The sequence below is a fragment of the Artibeus jamaicensis genome, unplaced genomic scaffold, assembly GCF_021234435.1.
Source record: "Artibeus jamaicensis isolate MK-2021 breed Jamaican fruit bat unplaced genomic scaffold, CSHL_Jam_final contig_1016, whole genome shotgun sequence".
Lineage (NCBI taxonomy): Eukaryota > Metazoa > Chordata > Mammalia > Chiroptera > Phyllostomidae > Artibeus > Artibeus jamaicensis.
In genome coordinates, this window is record NW_026521195.1 from 3,527,877 (window position 1) to 3,543,924 (window position 16,048).

General features: G+C 44.9%; 1 protein-coding gene across 5 annotated transcripts in view; it reads left to right on the plus strand.

Moving 5' to 3' along the window:
- Positions 1–16,048, plus strand: part of IMMP2L (inner mitochondrial membrane peptidase subunit 2) — a 623,205-nt gene that overhangs the window by 21,096 nt on the left and 586,061 nt on the right. For all 5 annotated transcript variants that reach the window (XM_037156081.2, XM_037156085.2, XM_037156082.2 and 2 more), the window contains one exon: positions 13,098–13,234. In XM_037156081.2, the coding sequence (XP_037011976.1) occupies positions 13,100–13,234 (135 nt within the window). In that variant the 5' untranslated portion in view covers positions 13,098–13,099. The remainder of the gene's footprint in view (positions 1–13,097; positions 13,235–16,048) is intronic.

Sequence of the window (16,048 nt, forward strand, 5' to 3'; positions counted from 1 at the left end):
CCCACAGGGGTCTGACCGTTGACTACCAGGACTAAGGGTAATTTACAAAACGCTGTGCGTTTGAAATAGTTCAAGTGCACAGACTTTGCATTTTACAACCGACCCCAGACTCACTTAGTAACTGGAGAGGCAGGCGTACTCACAGTGGACGGCTTTGTTTGCTCAGCTCAATAATTATACTTTTGAGATTAGTTTGAAGGACAATTGATGAATTGAAAAAAAATTTGTTTACCTGGGTGGGAACATCATTTCTAACCTCTGTCTGAGAGTGATCCCAAAGGAGACTTACGTTAAAATAACATTTTGCCTTTTATTAAACATCAATTCATAAAGTATTTTTGTGTGATCACACTCAATTAAAATGAACACTGCCTAATTTGCCTTTTGAAGCTAAATACCCCGTTCTTTCATATTTTCCAATTTCAGAAACTAAGCATGTGCAAAGGTGTTTTTCAGTGGTTTATGATCACCACTGACGTTAACCGTGTATGTGGTCAGATCTCCCCGCATTTGCCCAGGGGGAACCCTTCCAGCAGGCCCCTTCCATGCGCGTTCATCGTTTTCTGAGCCCTTCTTCACCTGATTGCGTAACAAGATGTCCCAGGCTCCTCTTTTTTAAAATATATTTTATTAATTATGCCATTACAGTTGTTCTATTTTCCCCCTTTATTCCCCTCTACCCTGCACACCCCCTCCCTCACCATTCCCCCCTTTAGTTTATGACCATGTGTCTCAAGTTCTTTAGATTCTATATTTCCCATACTATTCTTGCCCCCCCATCTATTTTCTATCTACTGTCTATGCTACTTATTTTCTGTACCTTCTCCCCCCTTCTCCTCCTCCCACTCCCCTGTTGCTAACCCTCCTTGAGATCTTCATTTCTATGTTTCCACTCCTGATCTAGCTGTCCTCTTAGTTTGCTTTTGGTTTAGGTGTGGTTCTTAATAACTGTGAGTTTGCTGTCCTTTCACTGTTCATCTTTTTTATCTTCTTTTTCTTAGGTAAGTCCCTTTAACATTTCATATAATAAGGGCTTGGTGATGATGAACTCTTTGAATTTGATCCTCTCTGAGAAGCACTTTATCTGCCCTTCCATTCTAAATGAAAGCTTTGCTGGATAGAGCAATGTTGAATGTAGGTCCTTGCCTTTCATGACTTGGAATACTTCTTTCCAGCCCCTTCTTGCCTGTAATGTCTCTTTTGAGAAATCCACTGACAGTCTGATGGGAACTCCTTTGTAGGTGACTGTCCCCTTATCTCTTGCTGCTTCTAGGATTCTCTCCTTCATATTAATCTTGGCTAATATAATGATGATGTGCATTGGTGTATTCCTCCTTGGGTCCAACTTCTTTGGGACTCTCTGAGCTTCCTGGATTTCCTGGAAGTCTGTTTCCTTTGCCATCTTTAAAGGTTCCAACATCCGAATTATAGGGGTACCAGAAGGGGAAGAGGAACAGCCACGAGTGGAAAACTTATTGGAACAAATAATAAAGGAGAACTTCCCCAGGCTCCTCTTATATGCATCTTCTGGGGCCTGGCCCTGGACCGAGCCTTCCCCGGAGGGCCCCGTGCTAGGTACAGAAACAGTCATTGCTGAGGCGGGGTCTTTGCTCTTGGGTCCCCAGATCTTCCTTGAGGTTCCCCAGTGTGTCTACAGCTCCCTTGCCCCCAGACAGCACCTGGCTCCCAACCGACACCTTTACTCAGTCCCACCTGTCCCTGGAACAAAACTGCCTCCCTCACTGCGCTCCTCCTCCCCCACCCCAGCTGAGCACACGCAGTGAAATACTCTGTTCAAAGGTCATGGGATTAAAAGAGATGGAAGGAGATGTTTGGAGGCGATGGGTATGTTTATGGCATTGATGGTGCTGATGGTTTCCTGGTGTATACTTATCTCCAAACTCCTCATGTTGTTTACACTAAAGATGTACAGCTTTTTGTCTGCCATCTATGCTGCAATTCAGTGTTAGTTTAAAAAAAATAGAGACAACCAGTGCATTGCCATGATGGGTAATGTGGGGTTAGTGTGAAATGCCCATTTCCAGAACTCTTATATGCGAAAGAAATAATAAAGCTCATTTCTGTTTGTGACACACACACACACACACACACACACACACACACACACACACACGAGTTAATTGGATGAGTCCCTGTTCCATCCGCCACAGTTAATGCCTGTTTTATTCTCCATTTTGTTTAGACTTTGAGCATTGTTCAATGATATGCCAAGGCTGCGGGCTTGTTCCCCGGTCAGGGCACATACAAGAGGCAACCCGTGACTGCAGGAATGAGCAGGACAACAATGAGTGTTTCTCTTTCTCTTTGTCCTCTTCCTCTCTTTCTAAAATCAACCAATCAAAAAAAGTTAAAAAAAAACTATCGTGAAGGTAAAATTTATTTATTTTCTTTTTTTAACTTATGGAATATTTCTCTACATCTGCATTTTACTCAGAATAGCATAGACATTTCTCTCAATAACATGTGTGTATTGGTGAAAAATGTTTAATTCTGCAAAATGATGTCCTAAAAGTGATAGGATGTATAGGGAAAAAGCGAGGAACAGAGGATTTGAAACCAGTGGGATTTTGTAAACAGAACTCAAACACAAAAATGACAACGAGCTGTGATGAAAATGGTCAAGTCTCAACCAGCATTCACGCCCCCCGTCAAGCCTGCGAATTTCAGGCAGCCTCGAATCCGGGTTTTCCTCCTCTGGGTCGAGGGCCCATCAGGTCCTCACTTCTACTGAGGAGTGATTTCATCAGAGGTAAACACCTGATCCCGGGCGTTGACTTACCGACTTTATTGTACTTAACCACAGGAGAATAATGTGTGTTTCTTCATCTGCACTCAGCTTCCTCAGAAACCTTCACGCAGAGAGGGAAAGTCTTGAAGCCCCTTGATGACACCTTCCCTTCGAGTCTGAGAAAACTTCCCAGGCAAAGTCATATATGAGCCAACACAAAGGACATCATTTTCCTGCCTGTGAATGAACTTATGTTAAAGAAATATCTGCCATAGCAGAGCAAATCTCTTTAGTATGTGAAGATGATGTCTATCCAACGCTGAGAATTCAAGTAATGAGGGGCAGAGGAGGGAAGAGTAAAGGCTCCTTGACTGCCTATAAATGCTGTGACCGCCCTCATTTTGGCTCACACTCTTCCTCACCCGACCTCTTTTGCTGATTATGACGACGACAGCGATGTGTGTGTGTGTCTAAAATTTCAAAGAAGCGAGTTCATACTACGCCTCGTTTTCCAGCTTTCCTTCGAAACCCAAAGTCAATCAACATAGCTAGACAGCGTCCTTTTGGATGACACATTATTCCACTTCAGTGCATGGCGTACCTTATGTATTTGGGGACACTTAGGCTGTTTTTCGCTGTTATAAACTGGGGTGTACTGAAAATCTTTGATCGCGTCCTTGCCCCCAGAGGAGGTGTCCCTGCATCAGCAGGTGGGGCCAGGGCACATTCCAGAAAGGTCGTACCTATTCATTACACCCGGACAGTGAGTGAGGTCTGTTTTCCCACGGTGGGTGCTTTCAGGTTTCTAAACCGTTGCCCGTCTGATAGGTCGCAAAGGTGGTACTTGGCTTTCATTTTGTATTTGTTTTATTGCTACTGTGACTGAACATCTTTTTATGCCTTTATATACTCTCCATGTTTTGCTCTTGGTGCAATGCCTTTCATGTATTGTATTCATTTTTCAGAACATTTGTCTTTTTTTTCCTTATAATTTATAGGAATTGTGTAATTTTAGGGATTTTAAACCTTTGGGATTAATGTATATTGCCATTTTTAAATATATCATGCTGATTATCTTATAACCTTATTTATGGTATGTTTTGTTTTTTACATGATCAAATCCATCTATTTTTCTTTTGTGTTTTGTGGGTTTTGTGAAATGTTCAGAAAGGCCACTTATCACTGCTGAAAGGTTACCTTACCTGCCTTCACTTACTTACAATACTTTCATGTTTTTAAGTTTTCTGTTTAATTTTTGAATTATGTAGAATTTATATTTCTATAATGATCAATATCCACCTTTTATTTTACCCCCTCCAAATTGCAGCTAGTTATTTCAAAACCGTTTGTTTTTCCAGCTCTTCCTCCTCAGTGTACATAATACCTTTATCATGTACCAGGTGTGTTTGTGTCTTTGGATCTTTTCTTGACACTATTTTGTTACCTACTTCTGAAAAAACAATCACCCCCACACTTGGTAGTGTTAAAACATCATCTCTCATGGTTTGCACGGCTCAGAAATTCAGAAGCGGCTCAGGTCCGGCGCATGGTCTCTCTTAAGATTGAACTTGGCATTGCAACCCATACCATGGTCATTGGAAGGCTTCATTGAGGGGGCGGGCCTGCCTTGCAGGTGGTCCTCCTTTTGGTGGCTGGAGGGCTGCTGACTGTTGCGGGAGGGAGCCTCTGGTGGGCCAGCTGTCCCTGCCACATGTGCTTGCTTGCCCAGAGTGGGGGTCCAGGACAGGGAGCCAGGAGGGAGCCCCTCTTATGACAGCCAGCTGCAGAAACACACGGCATCATGGTCCTGCATTTTGTTTGCTCAAAGTGAGGCGCTACGTCCAGCCTGCCCTGGAGAAGATGGGAATCAGGCTCCTCTGAAGGGCGTCCTGTCGGGGAATGTGCGGGAACATTATTAAGCCCCACAGCCCCCTCTCCTTCCACTCACACCCACAACCACGTCTGCACTAACAGCACAGCTTTTATGCATCAGTTCATTGCAGGAGTCGTGTCAGGCTGATGGGATGTCACATAAGGATATCCTCTGCTGGATTTGACGGCCACTGGCTCTTACTGGTCAAGTATCTAAAAGCAGACATGCAAAATAATATCAGTAATAACCTGGGGACACTTGAAGTTGCTTTATTTCCCCAGCTTCTGGGAATTCTTTGGAATTATGAGGTAGGGGTCATTGTATTTTGTTGCTGGTGCCTGCTCATAGCATTAAAATTTTTTTACATGATTTCAGACTTTCACAGGTAATTTTAAAGGTTTTGATCGGCAGATATGTCAGAGCGCTGCATGTTGATGAAATTTCCCAGGTATCTTAAACAGAATTTCCTCATATACCAGCAAGGGGATGAAATCAGAAGGAGGCATTTGCACGTGTGGGAGCAATCCCAGGCACCCCTCAGCTCCCTAGGGGTTCCCTGGGCGCCCTGTGCCCCAGGTCCCCGAATCCAGAGAGGGCTGCCTTCCATTTTTCTTAGTCCCCAGGAGGAGCTGCTTTGTGCTTTGACTTCTTGGCTTCCCATTGCCCCCCACCCCTGCCCCCAGCCTCTTTTTGAGAAAACACGCGGAATGTTGCCAGCCTGACCTCTGTTGCCATTTCAACAAGTGTGCGTGTCACCTGCTCATACACTGAGAGGACCGGAGCTGCTCACTCCAAAGTCAGTAGTTGCTGCTGCTTCCAGCCTGAGTGGGAGCTCTTCCTCATCCCGCTGCACCTCCACCCAGTACAGGGCTGCCACTGCTGGTGGAGCTCGCTGTGGACGGGCAGCTGCCGTCCTCCCAAACCCCGACCACAGTTTGGACCCCGACCAGGTTTTATTGTTGAGAGACGACTCCTCAGAGTCCCGATGTGTTTGCATTTATTGCTGAGAGTAGTGTATTCTTGTCCCACCTTTTTGGGACCTGGCCCTCCCATCCCTGCCCCTTCCAGTCTGGAGGCTGTGGCTATTTTGAGAACCCTTCCTGTTGCTATTCCCAACCCCAGTCAAAGGAAAAGCCACAGTTTTGCTCTTGACCTCTTCACATAAATTTGAGTTGTTGCCTTGCATTCACCTGTAGGTATTTGTAGTCTGGTAAACAAAGCAATGTACTTGAGGCATGAAAAGGGGAGGGGTCAGGACAGTATTATCAAGAGACCCTGAAATCGTGTTCTTTTAAAAATTTGCCTGTTCAGGCTGTGGAACTAGGCTCTAGTTATATTATTCAGGATTCCTGAAATTATCTGTGGTAAAATCTAGTTACAAAAATGATGTAACTCAATGACAGAATTGTTATCTTAACCCTTATAGAATGCTATAACTTGCTTACACCCATCTCTGGATTTCGGGTCAAAATACTAAACGATCTCCCCACAGGGCGTAACTGGCAGTGGACAAGAGTGTGTGTCAGATGTCACAGTGTCAGATGACAGCCCACACTATCTTAATTTTGCAATATGCTGCGTTTGCTGGTGTCGTTTATATACGGTGAAGCAACAGCCTTGCAGGAAAACAAGAATGTTTAACAATAAAACATTCTACTTCTTCATGTAAAAAAACACGCCTATTCTGCCTACTGTCAAGGCCTTATGAGACGCCTGTCCGAATCGGGCAGAAGTCGGGTTGCTGTGAAAAGTAGTTAAGAAGCCAGTACGAAGCACTGCTAGACCGTTGGCCAAATGCAGAGCCCAGTGGTAGGTCAGGAGCTGGGCTGGCACCGTGGGCCACGGTGCTCCGTGGACTGTCTCCCAGGGCCGCTCTGCAGGGACGTTTGCCCACCACCCCTGTTACTACTGACCGGGGCCCACTTTCAGACGTTCCTCTTGTGTATTTGCACTCTTTATTTTTTTAGCTTCTCAAAGGTGCCATCTTTTTCTTACTTCCCCTGACTCATGCCTATTGCTTAGTTTTAATTTCTGAAGCATTGTGAGGTTTTTTTTTGAGAAGGATGCTTATTACATGAGACTCCTTTAAAGCCAGTGTCACATTCAGCCTTAATGCTAAATAATGCATTTTTAAAAATTAAAAAAAAATTTTTTAGCTATTCTGTAAGTATCCTGGTACTGGAAATATGTTCTCCTGCCATTGAAACTCGTATTGCTTCAGGTGTCTAATGGTATTTGAAAATGGTATTGGAGGACTACCAGAGTGTCCTCTGATTGCTCTGTGTGGGCCCGAGAGAAGTGCCTAGTGGTTCGCTTACACGTTTTCCTTACCGCGTTGTTAGCTTCGAGTCTGAGTTGCCTTTCCATTTCACCCGGTGATGGCACTTCACTTTTCCGTTGGATGGGAAAAAAGGTAGAGGTCGACATCCAAATTCCGTGGTTCCCTCAGTCTAAAGTGCACCAAGCTTCTCCGTGCTAATGGTTATCATTTAATGGGATTTTTTTCTCGTTCTGTAAGAAGCCATCTGCTATCCTGCTAATTCTTATGATAAATTATTTTCACATAATTTATGGCATTTGAGAGCTGAAATCTGAGATGCGGCCTCAGTTATAGACACAGCCGTAGGGACGAGGGTGGCCTGTGGCGGCCCCGAGGGGCCTAGTGTATCGTCGGGGGTTTGTCCTCACGGACCACAACACATAGTGGCGTCATGAAGATGTCACATTGCTAAGGAACAAGACAAAGCAAAGTGGAAAGTACGTGTTATGTCCAGTCTTCTTTCTCACTTCTCTTGGTGTGTGCCCTGTTCCCTGGACCGGTGGCTGGTCCTTCTGCCGCTTCGGAGAGGCCGTGTGCTCCTCCACAGTCTGCATGGCATTTCCTCTGCCCCGAGAAGTCCGCCACATGCGGTGCACACGGGGGTTCCCCACATTCTCATGGGCGAAGTGGAAATGTGACAGGAACATTGTGCAAATTAGTGAACATTTTTCGCTCGCCGCCCTCCTCTCTGATTCATCGGATCAGCTTTTCGCACGGAGCTGTTTCTCGCAGTTCCGGCTCTTGCCTTTCTTTTTTCCCCTCAGTGATCATCATATAACTTCTTCCTCTGGTCCAATTCCAGCACTAAGTTATCTTTTCCTTTTATTCCGCTTTTAAACATAGATTCTCAAAACACTCCACAATTCCTGTTAGTTGGCTAATATCAGGACAAGTGAATGGTCCCAGCCAGTCAAATCTTATGACAAGGTGAGGTTTGAAGCAGAATGAAACTATGACTCTGTACGTCAGGTGTCCCGTCGCCCAGAAGACAAGAATTACTGGTGTCATGGGACGTAACAGACATCTCCAGGTCTGTTAGCCTTTCTCAGTTTGCTGTTGCCAGTCCTCTGCTTTGGACAGTGACTTTGGACGCTTTCTTCGAACAAATACCTTTTCACTGATGATCCAGACATTGTCTTCTAATGCATTAGTTTTTTTTATTCCTTAAAAAAAAATACCTGTGGACATTTTGAGCCTCCAAAACACCCTGCAAGGATTCTCAGATGGGAAAATGGTGGCTTGGGGACATTTAAGATCTGCTCCCTGGCCAAATAAACTCATAAACATTCTTCAAAAAACTGGGGTTCAGCAAGATGAAGCAGTGTGTTCACAGTGACGTGACTGGATCGCGATGTGAACCACGGCCCACCAGCCTGCCCTGCAGGGCCCTCCCTGTGAGCGACACCGCATCTGTAGAGCACCGCCTCAGACAGGCGGGGGCTCCTCTTCCACTGAGGCTGGGGTGGGGTGGGGGTGGCCATGAATGCATGACCTCGATGACTGCAAGGAGCCCTGACCAAAACCTCAGGAAGCCTGTATGGATTTGCAGATCCTACTTGCTTTCTCCCTGTCTCAGTTGTCATAGAACACGTCCTTGGGGTTCATTTGCTTTTTAACCTCTCCTCTCTGTATCCAGATGCTTGTCAGTTCACCGATACAAAGTTACAGTTATCTGTGTCAGAGAGGCAGTTTTTAGGTCACGATGGGGGCCCCTTATCTTCATCAGACGGCCGGTATTGACTTTGTACTGGGTGTCTTTGCCAGACACGATGCACTTTAGGTCTGACCTCATCACATTTCTCCCCTTTATCGTTTTCTGGCTAGTTTTTCTTCTTTATTTTTTTTTCTGTGCATTTTGTCCTTTCTGAGGATTTTCAAGTGAGAACTGCTAAGGCAGACATGTTCAAAGATAAAGAATTTGTTGTTGGCATTCACATCATAAAGATGATCAGTTGTCTGTTTTTTAAAGTATATTTTACTGATTATGCTATTGCAGTGGTTCCATTTTTTTCTCCCCGTTACCTCCCTGCATCCTATACCCCACTCCCACCATCGTTCCCCCCCGCTTAGTTCATATCTGTGGGTTGTACATATAAGTTCTCTGACTTCTTCATTTCCCAGACTATTCTTAGCCTCCCCCTGTCTATTGTGTACTTACCATTTATGCTTCTATTCCCTGTACCTTTTCCTCCATTTTCCCCTTCCCCTCCCTGCTGATAACCCTCCATGTGATCTCCACTTCTGTGATTCTATTCCTGTTCTAGTTGTTTGCATAGTTTGCTTTTGTCTTTTATGTTCAGATGTTGATAGCTATAAGCTTATCATTTTACTGTTCATAGTTTTGATTTCTTCTTTTTCTTAGATAAGTCCCTTTAACATTTCATATTACAAGGGCTTGGTGATGATGAACTCCTTGAACTTGACCCCACCTGGGTGGTATTATCTATTTGTAATGTGGCAGGAGCAAGGTGGCCCTGAAAAGCTTTTTTTGAGTTGGCTCCCATAGATGGCTTTCCCACACCTGCTTCTGGTGGAATTGAAACCGTTCCATTTCATTGGTTATTTTCCCCTCGAGTTAGTCCAGACGTCTCCAGGTGCCTGCAGAGTCCGCATGTGCTGAGGCTCTGCTTGCAGAGCGAGGCTGTTGGTCCCGGGAGCTCCTGGCAAGATCCACCTGATCACGAGTGGTCACATGCCCCTTGCTCGTGATCTTTTTACAAGTCCCTCTGGGGGAGGGGACTGTGGTGTGGTTGATCTCAGCGTGGCATCTAGCACAGAGCAGGCACGTCACGCAGACTGGATGAAAGTGTCAGCTCCACGTGGCCAGGGACCGCACCTGCCGGGCTCCGCCGCCTCATGAGCGCTGCCTCAGTGCCCAGACACGGGGTAGGCGGTCAGGAAGGCGGAGTCAGGCACTGGGTCAGATTTGCTGTGATCCCTGTTCTTATGTTCTCTGGTGTTCGTAGTTGGGTATCTAGTTTGAGTGAATAAATAAAGTCTCGATTTAGTTATCCAATCGTGTAAGCTTGTGTGATTGGAAGGCTTCACATGTTATAAAAGATATTGCCTTGTAATTTATTTTCCTCTTCAAACTTCCCACCCAGTTTTTTAATTGTTTTGATAAGAATTCAGATGACTTGAGGAGAATTTATCGGCCTGGCTGCTAGGGATTATGCTTTGATGCGGGATAAAATGTAAGCGAGTTTATGGCTAGTTTTCGATAAGCTCCTGCATGATGGAACCCTAAGCAGTCGGGACAGGCCAGGGGCATGTTCTTTCTAGGGCAGGTCAGCGTGTGGCAGAGGCTGGTGGCTCCGAGAAACCTTCATGTCCAGGTGCGATATGCCAAGTGGCAAGTAGCCAAATCCGAAAGCTTATTTCAGAGTATTCTCAGTTGAAGAACTTCAACAACTTCAATGAACTAGGTGTGCCTCCTACTTAAGCAGTAATTTTCTCAGGAGCAATGTTTTGAACCTCAAGTGACTTGCAGGGTTTCTAGAAGAATGAGGTTACCAATAGAAATTATTTCCTTTTGCCAGGGATGATGTTGGTACCACAGGGTAATTGCTTAAAGGAAATTTTCTCAGAGGAATCGGATGCTAGGTGCTTATTAGCATGGTAGCTTTCAAGATTTAAGATGTGAAGAAAAGACCAGACCACCCCAATAATTCTTGGGCAATTTATACAGGAAAGGAAACACATTAACATTATCACAATGGGCATGCCGTATTTATACCTTGACCCGGAAGTATGATGTTCATGTCTTCATTTATGTTGGTTTTCTTGAGTATTTGGGGGGTAGTTAGGAGCTTTTAAAAGTGTTTTATAATTATGAGGGACAGGGGTTCTTTACAGCTCAGGTAGGACAGGACTGGACTGAGACTTCTGAGTGACCACCTGTTTGCAAGGAAGCTTTCCTCTGATCCTTTGTTGGGGGCAGCACCCTCGTGCCTTCACACCGGCACACCTGCCCTGTGCTCTTCGAGGCTGTCTTGGCGGACAAGCACTCATCCTGAGTCTGGGGTGGGGGAGGTGGCCGCTGTGGGACGTGAAGGTGAGAGGTGAATGGGCCGTGGCTCCCAGCTCTTTTCCAGTACTTCAGGTGTACTTGTGTGTGACCTGGGCTGGATCCAGCGTCTTTGTTTAATTAAGGCCGAGTCTTTTCTCTCTTTGACACCTAAAGTCTCAACCCTAAAGGGCAGCTCTGTCTCTCTTCTTAGTATGAGTACTTTTCTTTGTTTTGGTGTCTGCATAAATCCTGCATGAACTGTTGCTAAATTCATAGACACAGAACGCTGGGCACAGCAAGGACCTTAAACATTGAAGGGCCTTTCTTTTTACAGCTGAGGAAACTGAGGCCCAGAAATGAGCCGATCAGTTAGGCAGCTGGGTCTAGGCCACCTTGGGAGCCCCAACTGTCATTGCTATGCTCTGTCCTGGCTGTCATAGTCACTGGATGGGGTAGCAGCATGGAGGAGAGTGTATATTGGAAAGAAGGGAAGGCTCAAATTTTTCAGAATCTTATGCAACTTATGTTAATGTCTCTTTTCCTTTAATTGATACTGTAGTTGTGTGTGCTACTCCTGATGGGTAGCTGAGCTGTGGTCTTATCCTATTTGAAGGCTTTCTTAGTGTTTATCCTGCAGGTGTCCCTAGTTGCTTAGCAAAGGTCCACACATGCAGGGCACAAGGGACAGTAAAGAGGACACACAATCTCTTCATTCTGTCACATGTTGGCTCCTTTTATTCTAAGAACCACAGATGCATAGAAGCATGTTTTTCAGTTTGCATTTGTCCCATCCATTTAATTTTTTTAGTCTAATTCCTCCAGGTGCCTAAGCCTATTTGGTCTGATTATTAAAATACAGTGTGTTTAAAACCAGTTTGTTAACTACCTAACTACCTAAAATAGGCAAGTCATCAGGTGAGTTATAATATGAACTGTCAGCGTTTCCCTCCCGTTTGAAATACAGTGCTTACTATGGATGGTAGAAAAGTAAGAATTTCTAAGTTCAAACACTCAAGATGCTGTCAGAAGCACACCGAGGCACTGTTCTGTCATAGCCTGCGTAGGCCGCACACAGCACGTGCGCTCGCTCAGTGGCACGTGTTGATTGCTGCACTAAGGGGAAAGCCTTACCCAGTGGTTGTGCTTTGCATCGCGTGGCAGGGAGCCTGGCCTGAGCACGTGTGGCTTGTTCGTTGTGATGGGAGAGAGACCCGGACTGGGATTACCCCACAGTTAGCTACCCACCAGTGTGACTTCTTAGGATGGTCCTTCTTTTTTCAAGGTCAGAAACCAACAGAAGTGCAAAGAAGAAAATAGTCATCCTCTACATTCCCAACATCTGGAATTACCCATTCTTAGCATTTTGATAAAACTGTTTTTTTTCAGTCTTTCTTTATACTTTAATTATACAACTGATATATAGGTATTTGTTAAATGATTAAAACAATAATAAAAATGATACTCTGTTTTATATACTTTTATATGTGTATATAAGTTTATATAGAAAATAGGAAGTAGAGTTTAGAGTTTTTAAATGATGGAGAGTGATTTATCTCTCATTTAACTGCCTCCATGGTGGTGGGGACCTGGGACCCTTCTGTTGCTCTGCCATTGTTAACTTTAAATGGCCACCCCTACTCCTGTCACTGCCTCATCATCACAGGTGTCAGAAAATGAGCCACAGAAAAGGGAGGACATATTCCTTTTAAGGACACGGTGTGGGAGTATGTCATTTCTGCTCATCTCTCATTCATCACACCTAGTTACATGATCACACTTAGCTGCAAGGGAGGCTGGGCAGCCATTGAAGTACCTTGTTGAAAATTCTGTTACTGTGGAAGAGAATAGGTCTGAGGGTATGAGAAGCATATCCATTATAATTCTTACTATTTTTCTACCTTACTATTTGTAAGGGGAAATTTTCTACTAAAGTTATCAAGTGGACTGGAGCTACCAAGAATAGTTAACCAGAGTGAATGCATTTGCCTTTGGGATTTCAAATCTAATTTATTCCAAAGGTTACAGGGATGAGGTTGCTCTTCCTGAACTCAGTTTTTCTTGTGCTGCTTTTTGCATCTTTATTTTCCCCCATTTTTTATATCTGTTTTAAGACTCCATTTTATACTTGTTTTCTTTTTGTTTGCAGGTATGGCACAGTCTCAAGGCTGGGTGAAAAGATACGTCAAGGCCTTTTGTAAAGGCTTTTTTGTGGCAGTGCCTGTGGCAGTGACCTTCCTCGATCGGGTCGCCTGCGTGGCAAGAGTGGAGGGAGCATCGATGCAGGTGACAATTCATATGACTTCATTTTTGCTGCATACACTTCATTAATTCTCAAGCACTAGAGATGAGCTTTGTCAGCCCAGTTCTGGGCTGGGAATGGAAAGGTTTTAAAAAGATCTTGAACTCTAATTTAACTTTAAGAACTTTCTTTATAAAGCCTTTTGGTATAGTGATCATCAGAGGGGAGGCAGATAAAAATAATGACCAGGTTGTTCTCTGTCTCTCTAGTATTTTCAAAGGAATGGTAAGTGAAGATTTGAGGACATTTTACTAAATGATACCATAGGCTGTGGATATGGCTTGGGATTTTAAGATACTTTAATTAATCCCATTTGATTCCATATGTAAATATAGTCTTAAAGACCAAATTATTAGGGAAGATACAGGGTGGGTTTGGGTCAGATATGTGTCCAGCAGGTAGAAAAGTCCAGAGCACTGGCCCCAGATGGTCTAGTGTGTTCCGTAAGCATGTTGCTGACTGAAAAGTTTAAGTGAAGAGGTTTGGAGGGGGGATTTCCAAAAGTTATATGCAAATAGTCCTCTGGAATAACTTAGAGAAAACGTTATTGTTCTAAAGTAGATGTCTAAAACTGAGCTATTTAAGTATGTTTATGCAATTAAGGAGAATTTGCATGTTGTGATATGGTTTGTTTTCTTCCATTACTGGCATGTTTTAAGTTCATGTCCGATGCTAAATAGCTGTGTAGAAGAAATAAGTAAAATGACTACACGCACTTCTAAGGACTTGTGGTCATACAGAGAATAACCAGCTTTGGGGTGTGTGTGTGTGTGTGTGTGTGTGTGTGTGTGAGTTAAAACTCGTTAGGGGCCTAGACATCAGCTTTGAGCAATTAGAATGCATTTGCTTTTCGTTGTATTTACCATATTGAAGATCAGCTCTGTTTCTGAGTGTGGGCACTCAGTGAGGTCCAGAGAGGGGTACTTATGGGGTGAAGCAGAGGATCTCAAGGGGGGTTGTCTGAGCGTTGACTCTGCGCCTGTCATTGGAGGGCACCTGGGGCTTTTCTCTGGCCAGGGGACTCCGAGCCCAGCCCTCATCTTTCTGGTTCCCTCCATAGCGGTCACCAGCCCCAAGCAAACTGGTCACTTACTCTGAGAGCAAAGCTCTTTCACTGGGGGTCACAGACGGAGAGGGACTCACAGGCACGAGGCTTCGTTCCCCAGTTTAATGCGTGTGACACAGATTGGGTTTTACATTTCCTGTCTCTTCAGATTTCAATTCCTGGCAACCTCATTTTAGACACAATCCTTAAGGAAGGCCAGACTTTCTTGGTTGAGATTTTGAAACAAAACCTTTGTGTGAGATGAAAACTGCCTTGTCTGCCCCTACCCGAGTCCAGTTTGGGTTCCTTGGTTCCCACTGAATCCACCCATAAGGATGTGACTCTTGGTAACAAATAACCACATTGATAATATTTTCTCCAGTTTCATTAGTGTTGCTTTGCTACACAACCATCACTCTCCTGAGATGGATTCTTTCAGAATGTGACACCTCCTGACTTTGGGTCTGATATTTCAGGGAGTCACGTGGCAATCAGAGAATCCCGTTCCTCTACCCATGGAATACCTATATTCATGGCTTCTGTTAAGAGGAATTTTACTACACTCACTAAAAAAGATAAGAAGTCAATTGTCTTATAAAGAAAGTGTTGGGTAGTGTCATTCTTAAGTGTTCGTCTGTGGATTAATATTAAGTTTTTGGCAGAGACTTTAGAGTTCCTTATGGTATTCTCAGACCTTACTCCCAAGAATTCAGAGTCGTTACCTTGTAGTGTGTGTGCTGTTATGTGGAATTTTCTTGGCCGCCGGGTACAGAGAAGCAGGTTGCATTGACGCAGATGCACAGGGGAGTTAATGGGAAGGCTGTGCCCACCCACGAGGAAGGCAGGAGGGCGCGACATCGAGGACAGAGGACCGGGGCCTTGGGTGCTGCCAGGGGGCCCGGCCTCTCTGTTTCCACCGCCTGCATCTTGGCTTCGGTCTTGCAGACCAGCTTTCCTCACCACGGAGGGCACATGGCTGCTGGCAGCTCGCAGCTTCAACGTAGCTGATGTCGTCACCGCTTGAGGGGGAGCTCTGGTCTCATCCTTGATTCACTTGGAAGAGTCTCAGGGAAGGACTGCGAGTGAGTCAGCTTGGGACACACGCCCTGGCCCGTGCACAAGGTTTGGCCAGCTTGGGACAGGTGCACGCTGCTGCCTGTGGCTGGGCTGAGTGAGAAAGTGACAGCGCACGTTTGCATCCCACTGTTCCATGGGCTTTCGGGGTGACACAGGAGTGACAGTTCTCAACACAAGGGGGTGGGGCCATTTTCAGAATAAAAGGGGAAAGGATATGCTGGGGAGAAAGGACAGATGTGACTGTACTTTAGGAAGTTTAGACTGCTTCTAAGTATAACAGAAAATTTATATACACTTTTATTAGATGTCGTTAAGTCTTTCTTAAAACCAGAGTAGAGATTGCAGAAATGAGATACGGTTATTATGGGAGTCAGCATGTTTGAGGACATCTTTCCCACTGCACGGCTTCTATGAATAGATTGTGTTCAGCCCTGGGGTTCAGCTGAATTTTGGGCAAGTGTTGGGAAACACCCCTGTCTTCACATATACCTAATGATGCAAAGACTAAAATTGCAGGCAGGGCATGCGGAGGACTCTGGAAGTCCCTGAGCACCTGTGGGGAATCACACCTACTTCTGTTCACTCGGAGGCCTGGTACTCATCTCTGGTGTGTGGCAGGTGGTCGAGCTGGTGTGCGGGGAAGGCATACTCTGCGTGTCTGGTGATGTCACCTTTA